Source organism: Sminthopsis crassicaudata, chromosome 4 (genome assembly GCF_048593235.1).
Source record: "Sminthopsis crassicaudata isolate SCR6 chromosome 4, ASM4859323v1, whole genome shotgun sequence".
NCBI classification, from domain to species: Eukaryota; Metazoa; Chordata; class Mammalia; order Dasyuromorphia; family Dasyuridae; genus Sminthopsis; species Sminthopsis crassicaudata.
Window position 1 is genome coordinate 465,266,951 of NC_133620.1, and position 16,406 is coordinate 465,283,356.

The 16,406-nt window shown below is 53.7% G+C and overlaps 1 protein-coding gene across 3 annotated transcripts in view; it reads left to right on the top strand.

Moving 5' to 3' along the window:
• Positions 1 to 15,260, top strand: part of DTX2 (deltex E3 ubiquitin ligase 2) — a 38,262-nt gene extending 23,002 nt beyond the window's left edge. Inside the window, exons 4-10 of one of the 3 annotated variants that reach the window (XM_074264134.1) lie at positions 2,512 to 2,645; positions 6,291 to 6,431; positions 11,162 to 11,232; positions 12,072 to 12,230; positions 12,570 to 12,731; positions 12,967 to 13,056; positions 14,493 to 15,260. In XM_074264134.1, coding sequence (XP_074120235.1) covers positions 2,512 to 2,645; positions 6,291 to 6,431; positions 11,162 to 11,232; positions 12,072 to 12,230; positions 12,570 to 12,731; positions 12,967 to 13,056; positions 14,493 to 14,717 — 982 coding nt within the window. In that variant the 3' untranslated portion in view covers positions 14,718 to 15,260. The remainder of the gene's footprint in view (positions 1 to 2,511; positions 2,646 to 6,290; positions 6,432 to 11,161; positions 11,233 to 12,071; positions 12,231 to 12,569; positions 12,732 to 12,966; positions 13,057 to 14,492) is intronic. The other 2 variants (XM_074264135.1, XM_074264136.1) reach the window with 2 other exon arrangements.
• The last annotated feature ends 1,146 nt before the right edge of the window (positions 15,261 to 16,406 follow it).

Genomic DNA, 16,406 nt, shown 5'->3' on the forward strand with positions numbered 1-16,406 from the left:
TATTCCCTCCAATATTTATCTTTATCTTTCCTGTCATCTTAGCCAATCTTTAGAGGTACCTCAAAGTTGTCTTAATTTGCATTTCTCTAATCAATAGTAACATCATTTTTTCATATGACTAAAAATGCCTTTAATTTCTTCATCTGAAAATTGTTTATTCATGTACTTTATTATCAGTTCCGAAATGGCTACTATTCTTAGAAATTTGGGTCAGTTCTTTCCATATTTTAGAAATGAGGCCTTTATCAGAGACCTTGAACATAAATTTTTTTTTCCCAGGATACTGTTTCCCTTTTAATCTGGGCTGCGTCGGTTTTGTTTGTACAAAACTTTAATTTAATGTAACAGATTTATTTATTTTGCATTTCATAATGTTCTCTAGTTCTTTGGCCATAAATTCCTTCCTTCTTCACAGATCTGAGAGATAAACTAGCTCATGTTTTCCTGATTTACTTATAATATCACCCATTATGTGTAAATCATGAACCCATTTTAACCTTATCTTGGTGTAGGGTAGTAAGTGTTGGACAGTGCCTAGTTTCTGCCGTATTGTTTTCCAATTTTCTCAGCAATTTTTGTTAAATAGTGAGCTCTTATTCCAGAAGCTGGAGTCTTTGAGTCTATTAAACACTAGATTCTATAGTCATTGACTTTTGTGTCTTGAGAACCTATACTATTCCACTGATCAACTACTCTATTTCTTAGCCAGTACCAAACAGTTTTGATGACCACTGCTCTATAATAAAATTTTAGGCCTGGTACAGCTTAGCTTCATTTGCATTTTGTCATTACTTCCTTTGAAATTCTTGACCTTTTGTTCTTCCAGAAGAATTTTGTTATTTTTTCTAGATCTCTAAAGTAACTTCTTGGCAGTTTGATTGGTATGGCATTGAATAAGTAGATTAATTTAGGCGGAATTGTCATTTTTATTCTATTAGCTCAGTTTACCCATGAGCACTTGATATTCTTCCAGTTGTTTAGATCTAGCTTTGTGTGAAAAACATTTTGTAATTGTACTCATAGAGTTTCTGGCTTTGTCTTGGCAGGTAGACTCTCGGGATATATTATCTACAGTTATTTAAAATGGAATTTCTAGCTCTTGCTCCTGGAAGTCGTTGGTAACATATAGAAATGTCGATGATTTGTATGGATTTATTTTGTATCCTGCAACTTTGCTAAATTTGTTAATTGTTTCTAGTAGTTTTTTAGTTGATTCTCTAGGGTTCTCTAAGTGTACCATCATACCATCTGTAAACAGTGATAATTTTGTTCCCTCATTACCAACTCATAATTCCTTCAATTTCTTTTTCTTTTTTTGCTAAAGTTAACATTTTAATACCGTAATGGTGATAGTGGGCAACCTTGTTTCCCAGTTGGAGATCTTTGCTTCTCTTTGCCTTTGTTATTTGATAAGGTCCATCCAAATGGAGTCTCTCAGGCCTCTGGCCCTCCTCCCTGGGCTTGGTCTCTCATTGGGATCAGCCTGGACTTTACTTGGAGTTTTCTTCTCCCTCCAGATTTGGAGCTCACAGTTCTAGAGACAAAAGGGAACTTCGTGGTCCTTGGCTCCAATTCCTGGAAACTCAGAGAGAGGAGTGGTTTATCTAAGTAAGGCGCCGCATTTGAACCCGGGCCTCTTGACTCCAGATCCAGCATTTTCCCACATTTACTCTTTGCCTCTCTGTTGATGGGGAATTTTGTTTTGCTCAGACCTTTCCAGATTCCCTGTTGTCCCTGCACAGTGGCCGTCCGGAATCATGAACGATTCCACTTTGGGGCCATCCCTTAGGACCCCCCCTCTTGTGTTCTCCTCCTCACTTTCCCTTCATCAGGTCTGCGGTCTCTTACCCCCCTATTTCCCTGCCCATTACTCATTCTTTAAACTGATCTCAGCTGCCATTCTTCTCTTCTCTCCTCTCCTCCATGACACCTCTCCTTTCCAGGGAACCCTAGTGCTAGTTCCTCGCTTTATTCTTTTATTAGCCTAAGTTATGAGCACAGGGGCTTCTCTAAATCTATATATCTGTCCTCTGGTCTGCACTCCACGGTGCCAGAGACACTTCATAATTATCTGGTCTCATGGAACTTCTCCAAGTGCACATCGAGGCCCCCCATCATTGCCGGGTTGGTGGGAGCCAGGCTTGACCCGCTGTGGGTCCGGCATCGGGTCAGCCTTGCTCCCAGCCTCCAGGCGGGTCTCTCTGGGCTTCCTTCTCTTGCCCGTCTCAGCGGGTATTTGCTGGCCTGGCTTTCTCCCTGTCCTTCCAGCATCTGGGCAGGTGATGGCTGCCCTCAGTTGAAATAGCCCTGAGGAAGGCGGTCTCAGAGGAGGGTAGATTCCTTTATCTTTCCCGGCCTCTCAGGTGATGACGGCAAAGTCAGGATGGCCTGCATTGGCTCGTGGGTTTCTGGTCCTGGCGCTGGGACATGTCGGAGTAGGGTCCGGATTGCTTGCTTCTGATTCCACTGAAGACCCACTACAAACTTTTCCTTGTTTTCTTCCTTCTCCAGTAGTTCCTTCCCAGGCCTCCCTGTGACCGTCCCCAGCAGCGTTCCCAACAACACCTCCGTGAGTGCCCCTGCTAGCGTCCCCAGCGTGCCTGTGCAGATGCCGAAGCCGAGCAAAGTCCAGCAGGCCCTCGCAGGTAAGGCTTGGGGGTGCTGGGGGGGAGTGGGGCCTGGCTTCTCGGGTTTCTGATGAAGCCCAGAGGCTTTCTAAGTAACAGCGTTTGAACCCTTCTTCATTATGGCGTGACCTCCGGGGACCTGTTCATGCTCCTGGGTGATCTGCAAAAGTCAGATCAAGGGTTGGCGGTTTTCTTCTTCCTAAAGGATTGTGTATTCAAAAGATTCCTTTTTGAGAAATTGAACAGTTGTGACCTCAAGTCTTGGACTGTTCTTCTTGTGGCCAGAGGGCTTTTATACAGAGATCAGAGCGGGAAGCCGCCCCTTCCCCTTCTGCAGGATACAGTGGGACGCTTCGGTCTGGAAGATGTGGCAAGAGCTTGGAAAAAATCCGCACTGGGGGGATGGCGTGACCTTGCTGTAGCCCGACAAGCCCAATCTGGCCGGGGCCACGTTCTCCGTGCACCTTTTCCCTTTTTCCCTCATAAGGATTTGCTGAAGGATTGCTTATTATATGTTTATGAGGCCTCATGGTAGGGCAGCAAGGGGCTTGTAATTAGGAGGCTGCCAGAGAGCATCTCAGGGGCACAGGACACATCTTGGCCGGCAGCGGGACTGGGCGGAGCCCGAGGGAGCTTCTGAGGCCTCTGGATCCTTTTCCAGGATTCACCTTTGTGGTCATCTGATGTTCCCAGGTGATGTCTCTCAGGAGGGAGCTGAGAGAGGCAGCCTCACTTCAGCCATGGGAACCTGTGTTCTCTGTCATCAGAGCTCTTTTGTTAATCACAGACCGGGGCTCGGTAAAAAAAGATCTCATAGTTCTTGATTGCCAGGGAATCCCCCCAGTAAGCTTTCAGTCTTAGCTCCTTATTAACTAGTCTTCTGTAGCCTTTGTTTTTTTCCTGCATTTCTTTGCAAAACACCTAATTGTAGGCCGGAAGGCTGTACGTGGGTGAGATTGGGAGGTAGGAGGCAGCAGCCTCCGTCCTCCAGGAGTTGGCCATCTGTTGTCATTGGTCCCGCGCTCAGAGGGCCCTGATCCCCAGGAGGTGATGCAGGAGGTGGGAGTGAGTCAGACTGCAGGGAGGGAGGGGGGCCGGGCAGGGTCACTGTCCCTCCAGGGCTTTCTGGGCCAGATAGACATCAGGACGGCCGGAGATGGCCCAGATGCAGTGGGAGAGCTGGGGCTTTCTGAACCGAGCTTTCTCAGGGTCGGTTAGAGGCAGGAGGTGGACAAGCCTGGGATGAGGCACGAACATGGACAAGGTGGTCTGGGGTTCAAAGGACCCACCTTCTCAGGAGGATCGGGTCACACAGGAAGAGGAGGCAGCAGCAGGACGGGACCCCTGAGCCGCATCCAGGGCTCTTTCTGAGACTCAGAATCTGAGGGAACACAGGGCACTTAGAGGCCTCCCAGGAGGTCATGCATCCAATGGAGGGAGGTCAGTGAGCGGCAGTCCTCTGAGGGATGTGGAAGTTCAGGATGGAGAGAGCTGAGCTGGCCCCGAAAGGATATTCAGATAGGGGTATTCTGTGCAGCAGGAGAAGGGGTGTGAACAGATTCAGAAGTGAGAAAAGGTATGAGGGCGAGAGGCTGGGCTGGCAAAGCTGACAGAGAACAAGCAGCCGAGATCCTGGAGGGGCTGGCCAGAGGGCCCTCCGCTGTCCTGGGGGGGGGGAACCCGGGGAGACACTGACAGAAAGGGGGTCCACCCCTCCCCCCTACATGGCCAGCACGGCCAGGCTGCGATGAAGGGATGCGATGTACAGCACAGGTCACGACCCCAGGTGTGAGCATGTGCAGAAGGATCAAGCCTGGTGTAGGGTGGCAGAGAGGACCCCCATGAGTCATGTATTTGTTAAATGACAATTAAGTACTTAAACAAGGGGCAATCTGGGGCGATCTAAAATACCCCTTGACTTTTTTTCTTTTTTGGAGCAGCAGGAGTGTCTAAAACCGGACTCTGCCCACCGGCCCCGGGCCTCCCTGCCCGCCTCCTCTGACTGTTTAGGTTTCAGGGTGGGGGCAGAGGAGCCACAACCCTTGAGAAGTGAGAGCGGGCCAGACGTCTCTAGGCCAGGGAGGGGGTTCTCTACAGGACTCTGGAGGCCTCATGGCCATGCTGGCTGTTCTTGGGGCCTGGGCCTGGGCAGGTGGGGAATTGAGCGTGGCTCAAGACCCCCCCATGTCCTGGTTGTTCAGTCATGTCCAACTCTTGGTGACCCCGTTAGGGGTTTTCTAGGCAAAGATACTGGGGTGGGCGGGGCTGCTCGTTGCCTTCTCTGTCCAGCTCCTTTTACAGAAGTGACCAACCCGGGGTCACTCTGCTAAGTGTTTGAGGCCACACAGGGGCTCGGGGCCCATTCTGCCTCAATTTCACTGAAAAGCTGATCCGGGAACCAGAACCGAGGCCCAGACTTGAGCAAGGGACTCATCCGGCCAGGCTGGGGAGTGGGGAGGGACTGCGGGTGGGCTGCCCCCTTTGGTTTTTCCCATAATCCAAGTTAACGGGGCCCAAACTGGAGGGAGGTTCTGTGGGTGAGCAGAAGGGGCCCAAGTGGACAGAATAGTTGAAGCAGAGTTGGGATGGTGCAGGGGAGGCTTTGGATGGGGCTGAGGGATTGTAGTCCCTATGGCAGCGGGGACTTGGAAACTGTCGCTCTTTTATCCCCTGTCCTGTGGCCTGATTTTAGGCTTCTGGTCCCACTGATCCCTTTGATTTTTCTTTCTTTTGCTACTCAAGAAGTGAGAGCTTTCTTCCTTCGTTAGTTCTAGATTAGAGTCCCAGGCCTTTGGTCCCTTAGCCGGTCACGGTCACGTCAATCTCTGATGACTCCATTTTCCTTCTGAAAGAGAAAGGATGGATAGGAGAGGGGCTGGGTTCGGTTTCCGCACATTTAGCCCAGGGTTAGCAGAAGAGTAATTAGTGCTTTCTGTGAGCTTGGTCCGCTGGTAATTTTTTGAAGTCCAGGCATCTCTTTCTGGCGACCCGGGAGCAGTAGTAAGGTGAGAGTGCTGGCCAATACAGGCCTTTGGGGGCGGTGGTCTCCGTGCCCTGTGCCCCACCCCCTCTTCACAAGGGGAATCATCCAGAGATCTTGGAGGGTGTGAGGTTCTGGGCGGGGCAGTCTCTCAAAGGCCTCCAGTTTGCCCCTGCCCTAGCCGACCAGTGTGGTTGGGAGTGGGGGGAAGGAAAGCCTCAGGTCAGAGGGTCCTGGGCCTCCCGCCCCAGCCGAGGCTGCCCTGGCTCTCGTGCTTCTAACCCGCCTCCTCTCTGTCGTCTCTGACCGCTCCGTCCTCAGTGAAGCTGCCACAGTCGCTGTCGAAGCTGCTCTGACCCCGGCCCAGGCCCGGCCGGCAGCACGAAGGGGCCCGGCCTCCGGCGGCATGGCTGGCACGAGCTGGGCGCTAAGTGACGATGGGGATCGGGGGCTCGCGCCCACTTTCCCCGCCCCAGGTTGTGCCCCCGGAATGCCGGGCCCCTGGCCTGGTGGGCGGGAGGGTCGGGGCTCCCAGAAGTCACTGGCTTTGGCTTGGGTTTAATTTGGGGCTGGGGGGCTTTTACTTTTTACTTGCTTAATTGATTCCTTTTATTGTTTCTCCCCCTGTTTCTCCCTGTCTGCATGTTTGCCTTCACCCCCACCCCCACCCCCACCCCGTATAGGCATGACGAGTGTTCTGATGTCAGCCATCGGACTCCCCGTGTGTTTTACTCGCGCACCACAGCCTGCCAGCCCTCCTGCCTCCTGTATGCCCACTAAAAATCACAGCTCAGTCAAGAGACTGAGGAAAGGGTCCGTGAAAGGTAGTTGCTGTTCACCCGCGCTCCCCGTCTCCTCCTGTCTCTGCTTACGCAGTGCTCCTCTCTCGTCTCCACGCGGCCTCGCGCGCCCTCACCTCTCGGCCTCCTCGCGGTCAGCGGCCAGAGGCCGGCCGCTCCTCCTCCTCTGCCGCTGGCGGCTTCCGGCCCCCGGCTCAGCTGCCTCTGTGCCGTGAGCCCTGGTCTCAGCTTTTTCTAGGGAGCAGGGGGAGGGAGGCCGTGGGGGCAGGAACAGCCTCGTCCCCCTAAGTGACGTAGCGGTGATTGAGCGGAAATTTCTGTGGGAGCACGAGGGGACGGCGAGGCAAATGCTGCCCCTTCCATGCATCTCCGTTACAGCCCGAGATCCGGCCTCGGGCCTGCCCCGGCTGCATTGTGGGCATGGATAATAATCCTCATTTGTGCTAGGGAGTGTCCACCAAATGAGACATTCAGCCCCACTTCCCGGAAACCTCTTGGCTTAAATTTGAGAGCCGTTCTTAGCTCCCTGTGGTTCAGGGGAGAGCAACAGGGTTGAGAGGCAGAGGCCTGTCCTGTGACCTTAGGCAGGATTCAGAGAAGGAGGGGGCTGGGCGGGGTGGTCTCAGGTCCCTCCTGACCCTGACCTGAGATCTAAGTGTTTCTGCCGCTGTTATTTTAAAAAACACTTAGGAGGGAAATGGAGAATAACCATGGTAATCATGAGCATCATGACTGGACCTGCCAAGTTTTGAGGGTGCTCCAACTGGCAGCTCTGAAGTAGATGCTGCTGGGCCCATTTTAGAGAGCAAACGCGGCTAAGAACTGTCAGAATTTGAACCCGGGTCGCTCTGACCCCAAGTCTAATGCTAGCCACAGCATCAGGCTATAAAGCCCAAGACAGATGCTGAATTCGCACTCTCATTTTTCAGTAGGGGAAAAACCCAGTCATTGTTAAGCAGTTGGCCGTGTGCCGGGGCCCTGCTGCTTGGATAGGGACCCCTGGGCTACAGCCGTTTCCCATAGTGCCAGGGTTTGCCACAGAAGAGCTGTGCCCCGGAGGACAGAACATTATGGGCAGCTGGCTGACCTTCCGGGGCCTCAGCAGAAAGGTGGCTAAGAAAGTCGTCCTTCTGGAACCTGAATTCTCTCAGCTAGAACCTGACTGAGCCCCCGGAGGACCGGGCCTGTCCTGGGATCCTGTGGTTCTGAGATGGGCGGGGCGATAGCTCCTGGCCTCCAGGACATTGCCCCACATCCTGTGCAGAGTTAATCTGATAAAAGGACTGAGCCCAGACCCCAGCTGCTGCCCTTCCTTCTTCTTGGTCCCCCCCACTGCCGGTGCCATCCCTCTCAGGTCCCTTCTGCCCCTGGGGGACGGCCTTTATGTAACGTGGGCTCCCGGAGGGCCCCGAGGACAGCATCTGCCTCTCTGTGTCCCCAGTGCTTTGCCCAGTGCCCGATAAGCACTTACAGGCTTTTCCCTGACTGAGCCCTACAGTCTCTGGGTCACAGACGGTCTTGGTGGTGGCTAAGATGTCCCCATGACTTGTCACCACCTCGATCCTCAAGCACAGTAATGTCCCCTAAGTATTGTTTGTGCTTAGGTTGCCATTAACATAGGCAGCCACAGGCAAAGAAACAAAAAAAGTCCAGCTCTGGCCTCAGACACTTAACAGGTACTGGCTGTCTGACCCTGAGCGAGGCCTTTAACCCCTGTTGCCTTGCAAAAAACCAAACAATCAGCCGGGCTTCCAGCCCTTTCCTGTACAGACACATGAGGGAGGCAGCAAGTGCATCCTGGGTATAGGGACGCCTATTTTCACCCCACAGAAAATGTGGAAGGCGGAGAGAATTCCCAGGAACTCGTACACAGGTACACAAAATGTATAAAATACTCACGGTAGCTTGGAAACAATTGATAACATTTTCCCCCTTTTCCATCAGAGAAAAACTGCAGTTTGGAGCTCTGGAGGGGGGAGGGAAGAATACTGTCTGCCGGGGGCCCGACCTGGTCATTGAATCAGCCTCGGAAACCATTTAACGCGCACATGTGCCCTCCCCTCCAGCTTCGCTCTGTTGCTTGGTCTTCTTTAGGGGTTATTGGCTTGGAGCTGTTGGGATACCCCCAATTTAAGGCTAATCAGAATGATGAGCATCATCGATTTATAATTGACTATATTATACTAAAGAACTAGATGGGGGCCAGTGGGCAGAGGGCTGGCTTGTAGTCAGGAGACCCAGCTTCCGATCCGAACTCTGCCCGTTGCTACTTGAGGCACCTGGGACAAGCTGCGTAACTTACCCATATATCTCTCCTTCCCACTTAGGATGAAAAACAAGAATCTCATAAGAGGAAAGATAAATAATAGGGGATAGAAATGATGGTGAATTTTCAAGGAACTCCTTGTTAATGGGACAGTTAATATTATTACCTGGCAGTTGGTTTCCTTAAGGTCTCATTCGTGCCTGCTTGCTCAGCCTGGGAGAGCTGCTGGGTCTTGTTCTGATGCCCTTTCGGGACCAAAGAATCTGGACCACAGTGCAACTTCCCTAAGGCAAGAGATCCATCTCCCCCGGGATAGATATGTTCCGAAGATAGCTTTTTGTTTGTGAGGGAAACTCGGCACTTACGTTCTTGACTCTTCCTGCCCCCTTCCACCGGTGGCTTCTCCCCAGAAGCCGTTCTGTGTCAGGGAGGGAGTTTCAGCCAGGGTCACCCTAGGTGGAGAGGAATTCGAAATAAGAGAAATTAGGCCATGCTTTCCTCATTGGGTAAATGAGGAGGGTGGGTCCGAGGCTCTCAAGTTTCTTCTAGCTCTAAATCTGTGGTCCTGGTCTTCAGTCATTCTTTTCTTTCTTTTTTTTTTTTTTTTTTTTTTTCCCCCCTGAGGCTGGGGTTAAGTGACTTGCCCAGGGTCACACAGCTAGGCAGTGTTAAGTGTCTGAGATCAGATTTGAACTCAGGTCCTCCTGAATTCAAGGCTGGTGCTCCATCCACTGTGCCCCCTAGCTGCCTCTTCAGTCGTTCTTTTAAAACTTAGCTTTGCAGCCATTTTTGGAATACCTGTGTACCGTTCCATTCTTCAATTCAATTATTCAATTTCTATTAAGTTTTCATTAATCTATAAACCTCTTGCAACAGTTAGTTCCCTTTGGCTTTCATTCCTAGACTTTCTATGCTTTGCTCAGTGTTTGGGCCCACAGATTCTCAGGCCTGCCTCTAGCACAGGGGTTCTCAAACTACGGCCCGTGGGCCAGATGTGCCCACTGAGGACGTTTATGCACCCACCGGGTTATGGCAAATGGGCTGAGGGGCAGAGACAGAGTAAACTTTTGTTTTTACTCTAGTCCGGCCTCCCACAGTCTGAGGGACAGTGAACTGGCCCCTATTTAAAAAGTTTGAGGACCACTGCTCTAGCACCTCAGCTGCTGAAAGAGGGGTCATCGAGCTTCATTCCTAAGGCCCTACTTGCCAGTTCAGTCATTTATTCTCTGGTCAGTTTCTTTTTAACTGTTTAAAATTTTGTTTAATTAACACTCATTTATTTCCTTCTTGATCAAAAAGAGAAAATATAGGCCCCTGTAACAAATGTGTAAAATTTGCCAAACCCGTTTCCAGGCTGGCCGTGACCAGGGTCTTGTTCTGCCCCCAAGGCCGGCCCTTCCCTGGGAGAAGTGGGCAACGGGTTTCCTGATTCGTGGGATGGAATTGTGGTTGATCAAACCATTGATCAGCTTTCTTAAGGCTTCAGACTTTTCTCTTTGTCCTGGTGGTAAAAGACACCCCCCACCCCCCCCCCACCCCCCACCCCGACTTAGACGTTACCTTACAGACTTCTGGTGTCCGTCCTTTCACTCACTGCTTGAACTTGGAAGATAGGGTTGGGCGTGGCCCATTTGGGTGGTTCTGAGACCAGGGCTAGAGAAGTGGAATCAGGCTCTCAGCGAGGTCCAAGCCCCTACTCGGTCTCTCTCCCATGCAGTCTTTGCTCGCAGCCGGCCGCCCCTGCTTTGTTTTAACCCCTGCGCTTTAGGAAGGCCATCGATTAAGTGTTGCGTGTCTGTAGCGCGGGAATAATGAGGATGGGGAAGAGGCCCAGTTTCACACCGGAAGAACCCCTTAAATGTAGCTGGGGCAGAGGGAAGGGGAAGAAGCTCAGTCTCTGTGCTGGAAAAGCTGCTCTATGAAGAGGGATTAGGTTTATGCTGCTGGGCCTTAGGGGACAGGACTGGGAGAAAAGGGCCTCGGCTTGAAAATAAAGTGTAGGTGGCCCCGAGTCCATCCAGAAGCATGGCCACTTTGAGGCAGGAGTGGCCTTAGGGCAGGAGGAGATCCTGGTCCAGGAAGGGCGGGGTGGAGGGCACCTGCTGGGCAGTCCGGGCGGGGGCCCCGACATCAGCGTCTCCTCCCGGGAGAGGCCTGGGGTGCAGCTGAGCGGGGCGCGGGCTTGGGGCTGCTCTCAGCTGCTGCTGCCTTCTCTTCTCGCCACCTGAGCGTTCCCCGAAAGCCGGTCGTGGCCCTTGTCTTGTGCATGGAAAGGGCGGCTCTCTGGCCCGTTCTGCCTGGGGCCTCTGGGAATGTCTCTTCTCTTTGTCGGCCATTAACCTTCTCCCATCTTCCCTTTTAACTGACGTTTTTCCCCTGGCAGCTTGGACCTCTCTCACTTGCTCTCCTCCCTCTGGCCTCAGTCCTCCCCCTCCACGAACCTTAGGCAACCTTGTGCTCTTCTTCTCTCGGGCTTTTTTTTTTTCAGATACAACGTCTCAGGAGCCTGAGCAGGTCGTTAGGAACTACTCGGAGGAGCTGAAGACGCCCCCTGATGAGGTGAGCCGTCCGTCAGGGGCAGCTTGTGGCTGCGCCGGCGTGGGGTCCTCGTGGGCCTGGGTCTCCCTTCTCTCTGGTCCGGGCCTGGACCGCTCCCATAGAGGACGCCGGGGGCTCTGCTAGCCCTGGGGCTGGAGGGCTCTTCTCCGCCCGTTATCTTCCTTTACTTAGATGGCACTAAGCCCCCAGATGCTGGCAAACCGAAGGAAGTCGGGTTGGTTGCCCAGTGTAACCAGGCCCCTGGTACACCCCAGTTAGCGAGGCAGGTCCACAAGCATGTACTGAGTGCTTACTGGGTGCAGGAACCAGGGTTTCCTGTCACTGGAAACTAACTTATGGGCCCCCTCCTGACCCTGCTTGGAAGTTTCCTAGGAGACACTGTGGAGTAAGCGCCAGCTGTGTGTGTATGGGGAGCTAGGAGGTGCTGGGCCTCTTCTGAGTTTAAATCTGGCCTCGCTGGGTAGTCAGCAAAGTCCTTCACCTTGTGTGCCTCACTTTCCTCATCTGTAAAATGAGCTGGACAAGGAAGTGGCCAACTGCCCCGGTATAAAGGAAACCCCAGATGGGTCACAGAGTTGATGAGGCTCTCAGCAGCACAGGGTGGGCCAGGCCCTGCTCCTCATCCCCCTCTAGCATTCCAGCATTTTGTGTGGGAGTTGGACCCGTCCCTCTCTCTCTGAATTCCCACTGGTTTCCATTTCCTGGCCACTTGGTCCTTTCCCCTGAAGGTTAAAGGCTCAGAGCTGCTGCGTCCAGATTTGGGTGGACTATCGGCCGTCTCCTGGCCTGGACGTTAGCGGCCCTCACTGCCCCTCCTCTCCTTCCTGGTCTGTCCGCAGGACTGCATCATCTGTATGGAGAAGCTGTCCACCCCCTCTGGCTACGGCGACGTGATCGAGAGCAAGAATATCGGGCCTGACACCGTGGGGCGGCTCACCAGATGCAGCCACGCCTTTCACCTGCTCTGCATGCTGGCCATGTACCAGACTGGTAACAAGGTGTGCCCGGGCACTGCCAGCTTGTCCCGCTGCCCACGTTTCAGAGGGCAGACACAGAGCCCACGGCTTCTGGAGGCTCCATGGCCTTTGTCTGGCTCTGCCCAGTTCCCCCCCAAAGAAGGTCAAGATCCCAGTATTGGGAGTTAAGACCAGGGCTCCATTCCCAGAGATCCCAGGTGACCCCAAAGACCTTGGCCCTTGCTGACTGGCCATGGTCATGGACGAGTAGCCTTTGCCTTCTCCCCCCTCCCGTGTCTCCAGGGGTCGGAGCTGGGCCAGAGCCACAGTCACTGCCCGTGGTTCAGTGAGTAACGGCAGCTCTGTGCTGATTTGCTGTAGGATGGAAGTCTTCAGTGCCCTTCCTGTAAAACGATCTATGGGGAGAAAACTGGAACTCAGCCCAAAGGGAAGATGGATTTTGCCGTGTTCAAAGCCTCCCTCCCCGGCCACGAAGACTGTGGGACGATAGAAATCATTTACAACATCCCTCGAGGAATTCAGGTAGCGTGGTTAGGACTTGGGGTCCTCGGGAGCTGTGGGGCCCCCGCTCCTGGCTCGGGCATTGCCCGGCCGCCCGGCTCGCTCAGAGAAATGGGCAAGGGTGGCCGGGGGCGAGTGAGGCCGTGACTTGGGTGGTGGTGGTTAAGATGTCCTGGTGGCCGGCCCGTCTTTGGGCATGGGATGAGATAGAACCGCACCAAGGGGTGCAGGCTGCAAGTCTGTTTTCTTGTTGCAGGGCCCCGAGCATCCGAACCCAGGGAAGCCGTTCACAGCCAGGGGCTTTCCCCGCCACTGCTACCTGCCTGACAACGCCCAGGGACGAAAGGTAACGAAGGCGTTCTCTTATGGATTTAGGGTGTGGAGTGGTCGGGCCCAGAGAATACAGACCTGGGTCTGCCTGGCCGGCCTCACGGGGCCTCAGGTACCCCTCAGGAAAATGGGGCGCTTGTTCGGGTTCCACGACTGATTCAGGTGCAGTGAAATTCTCCTGCATCACCTGCCTGGTGCAAGGAGGCCGGCGGCGTGCGTCTCTTTGTCACCCCCTCTTAGAGACACTCCAGGGGAGCCTCCCCCGGGCCTGCCCCACCCTCTGCTGGAGCCCCTAGAATCGGGAGCAGCGTCTGGGAATCCTTCCTGCAGTAGATTACTCTTTTACTCTTTCCCTTAAAAGTTTGAGGTTTGGGTTCGGGCTTTTGGCTTTCCCGGGTTTTAATCATGAGCAGCCTCCATTGGTTTGTTCAGTGGTTAGTGTGGGCCATTGTGCGTTGGGCCATGGATGTCCTGTACCCTGCCTTCGATTCATCCAGAGGGAGGGGCCCCTGCCCAAGGCCCAGCGCAGGCCGCCTGACCCTGTCAGGGTGGGGAAGATGAGGAGGAAGGGGAGAGGAGATGTTTTAGATGTTTTAGTGTTGGGTTTTTGAACAATAGCAATGATAACCAGTGTATCCTGTTTGAAAGTTTGTAGAGCACTTTACATAATTATCCCAGATTGGATCACATTTCATTTCACAATTGGGGTTAAGTGACTTGCCCAGAGTCACACAGTTAGGAAGTGTTAAGTGTCTGAGGCCAGATTTGAACTCGGCTCCTCCTGACTTCAGGGCTGGTGCTCTGTCCACTGCGCCCTCTAGCTGCCCCCGGTTCACACTTTAATGACATACATCTATAGACAGTGTTTTAGCCTCTGTGTCTTTAAACTGAACTTGGGCTTGGAAGAATTAATTGGGAGAGAGAACTAGGAACTGCTCGTTCCCAGGAGCCTACTGTGTGTAGAACCGGGCATCGGGGGTGGTAGAAGGTTGAGATAAAAACAAGCCCCTGCCTTTGTGGAGCCCGTTGGGGTGTCCGGCTTTGTTCTCCCCCCCTCCCAGTGCCCACTTGAGGAGAGCCCCCCCCCCCCCCCGAGACCTTTTTTCGCTTCATTGAAAATTTGGCCGGTGGAAACTTGAGTTTTCCCATGGAAACGTATTTGTGAGAACCTATTTTGGATTCTGCTCCCAATACTTGGCCAGCTCTGACCGTATTTCTGAGCCTCGGTTCCCTTTTCTGTAAAAAGAGGAACAGCAGTCTTGTTGTGAGGCTCATGTAGTGTGCTGGGGTGAAGAAAAGCCCTTTGGGAGCTAAGTTCTGTGAGGCTGCAGGGGACCCCCGCCAGGGGGAGCGCTGTACCTGGGGCTGGCCCCGCCCTTCCCGTCACGCCCTGCCCCCTCCATGAGCGATGGGCTCGGGCCCTCGGGTCACGGCTCCCTCCTTCTTGCTTAGGTTTTGGAGCTCCTGAAGGTGGCCTGGAAGAGGCGCCTGATCTTCACGGTGGGAACCTCCAGCACCACGGGCGAGACGGACACGGTGGTGTGGAACGAGATCCACCACAAAACCGAGATGGGCCACAATGTGACCGGCCACGGCTACCCTGACCCCAACTACCTGGACAACGTGCTGGCCGAGCTGGCCGCCCAGGGGGTGACCGAGGACTGTCTCGACCAGTGACGCCCTGGAGCCCCCAGGACGGAGCCGCCAGCCGGGGCCTTGCGGTCTCTCGGGGCTCTGCCCCCAGGGACCCACTCATGCTCTTTAGCTCACACCGCCTTACGTCCCCGTCTCATCCCTCATCCCGTTTGGAGCAATAACGCACTTGGGGGTTGGTCTGTGACCAAGCAGTCCGGAGCTCGTTTTTACCTAAGGTCTCGATTCTTTCCCACGACGTCGATGCCGTACACCGGGGGTGTCTTGCTACACTGGATGCCTGGAAGTTTTTCTAGTTTGCACATCGTGACTTACGCGACTCGATCTGTCCACAGAGAAGGCCGTGAGCCCGGGTAGTCGTCTGGCGGGTCCGAAAGATGCAGCTACCTCGATTAATCCAGACCCGTTCTGTCTTCTGGCTGTGGTTGGCTCCACTCGGCTGCGGCCTGCAGATCCAAGCGGCCCAGCCGTCCTGGGGGGCTCCGGGTCGGCTCTTCCTTCATACCTCACTGCTGGTTTTAGGAATTTCTATACTTTTTTCTTGCAATAAACTCCAAATACCTATAACCACGTGGCTCCGTTACTTGCGTCCGTGCACACGGACTTTTCGTGGCTGTTGTCTCAGCAGAAACGCCAAGAGCGCGGGGCCCAGAAGGCAGCTGCTCGGGTGGGAGACTTGAGCTGCCCTTTTGACCCCAGCAGCTGCTTTTCCCCCTCCCCAAAAGCTGCCTGAGACTTTTCCTCAGCCCGCACACTTCCTCTGGCCCTTTCATAGGCTGGCTTGTTCCAAGAGCGGGGTGGAGGATGGTGGAGTTTGCTCTGAGATCTTGGCACTTTCCCTCTGAGGGGGGAAGGGTCAGAGAGTTTGGGGCTCCTGTCTGCTTACCCCACATTGCCACACTCCGGCTGCGTCATTCGGGGACGGCCCGGGCAAATGCCCTTCTGGGAGTTGTTGCGGAACCTCATGGCCAGAGCCAGTAGTGGACGACTGGGACCAGGTCTGTGGTCAGGGAGGCAGGCAGGGAGGCGAGACCTGGGCCTAAACAGGTCTTCAGAACCGAAGCATCCATGAGCATTTTAAATGCTGCTCCTCTTTTTTTTGTTTGTTTTAAGTACCCCTGATCTTCCTTGCCGCCCCTCTCCCCTAGGAGCCGTACGGCTGGCTGCCCATCAGCAGTTTGGGACTTGGTCATGGAGACAAAGCATGGCTCAGGATGCCTGGTCTAATCCAAAGGGATGGAGCTAGCCGGCGTCGGCCCCTAACCCCCAGAGGTGGAAAAACCAAAACTAAAGCTGGGGCTAAACTCCAGGAGGTGGGCAAAGGGTGCCGGTCCAGCCCCCTGAGGAGCTGGTGCTTTGTCCTTCTCTGTGACATCAGGGAGTGCCAGGATGTGCAAGTGAATTGAAGGGAGGACCGGGCAAGATCACCTGCTCCCCATTCCGGAGCCCTCGGATGGACCTCAAGCCTTGAAGGACATTTATATGGGGGATGGGAAGGGGATAAGGCAGGAATGAGCCATAGAAATGGTGCCCCACAGTCAGTTCTCCTTGACCCTCTGGGAAGCCCAGAGTCCGCTCACTGGGTATTGTATAAAACACTGGGCCCTAGTACATAGAGACACGTTCAAGACCCTGTACCAGGGTCAGAGCGGCGAGGGCTGGGGCTCAGGCTCTTGTAATGCAGAGTAAGCAAGCAGCCAAAAGATCCCAGTC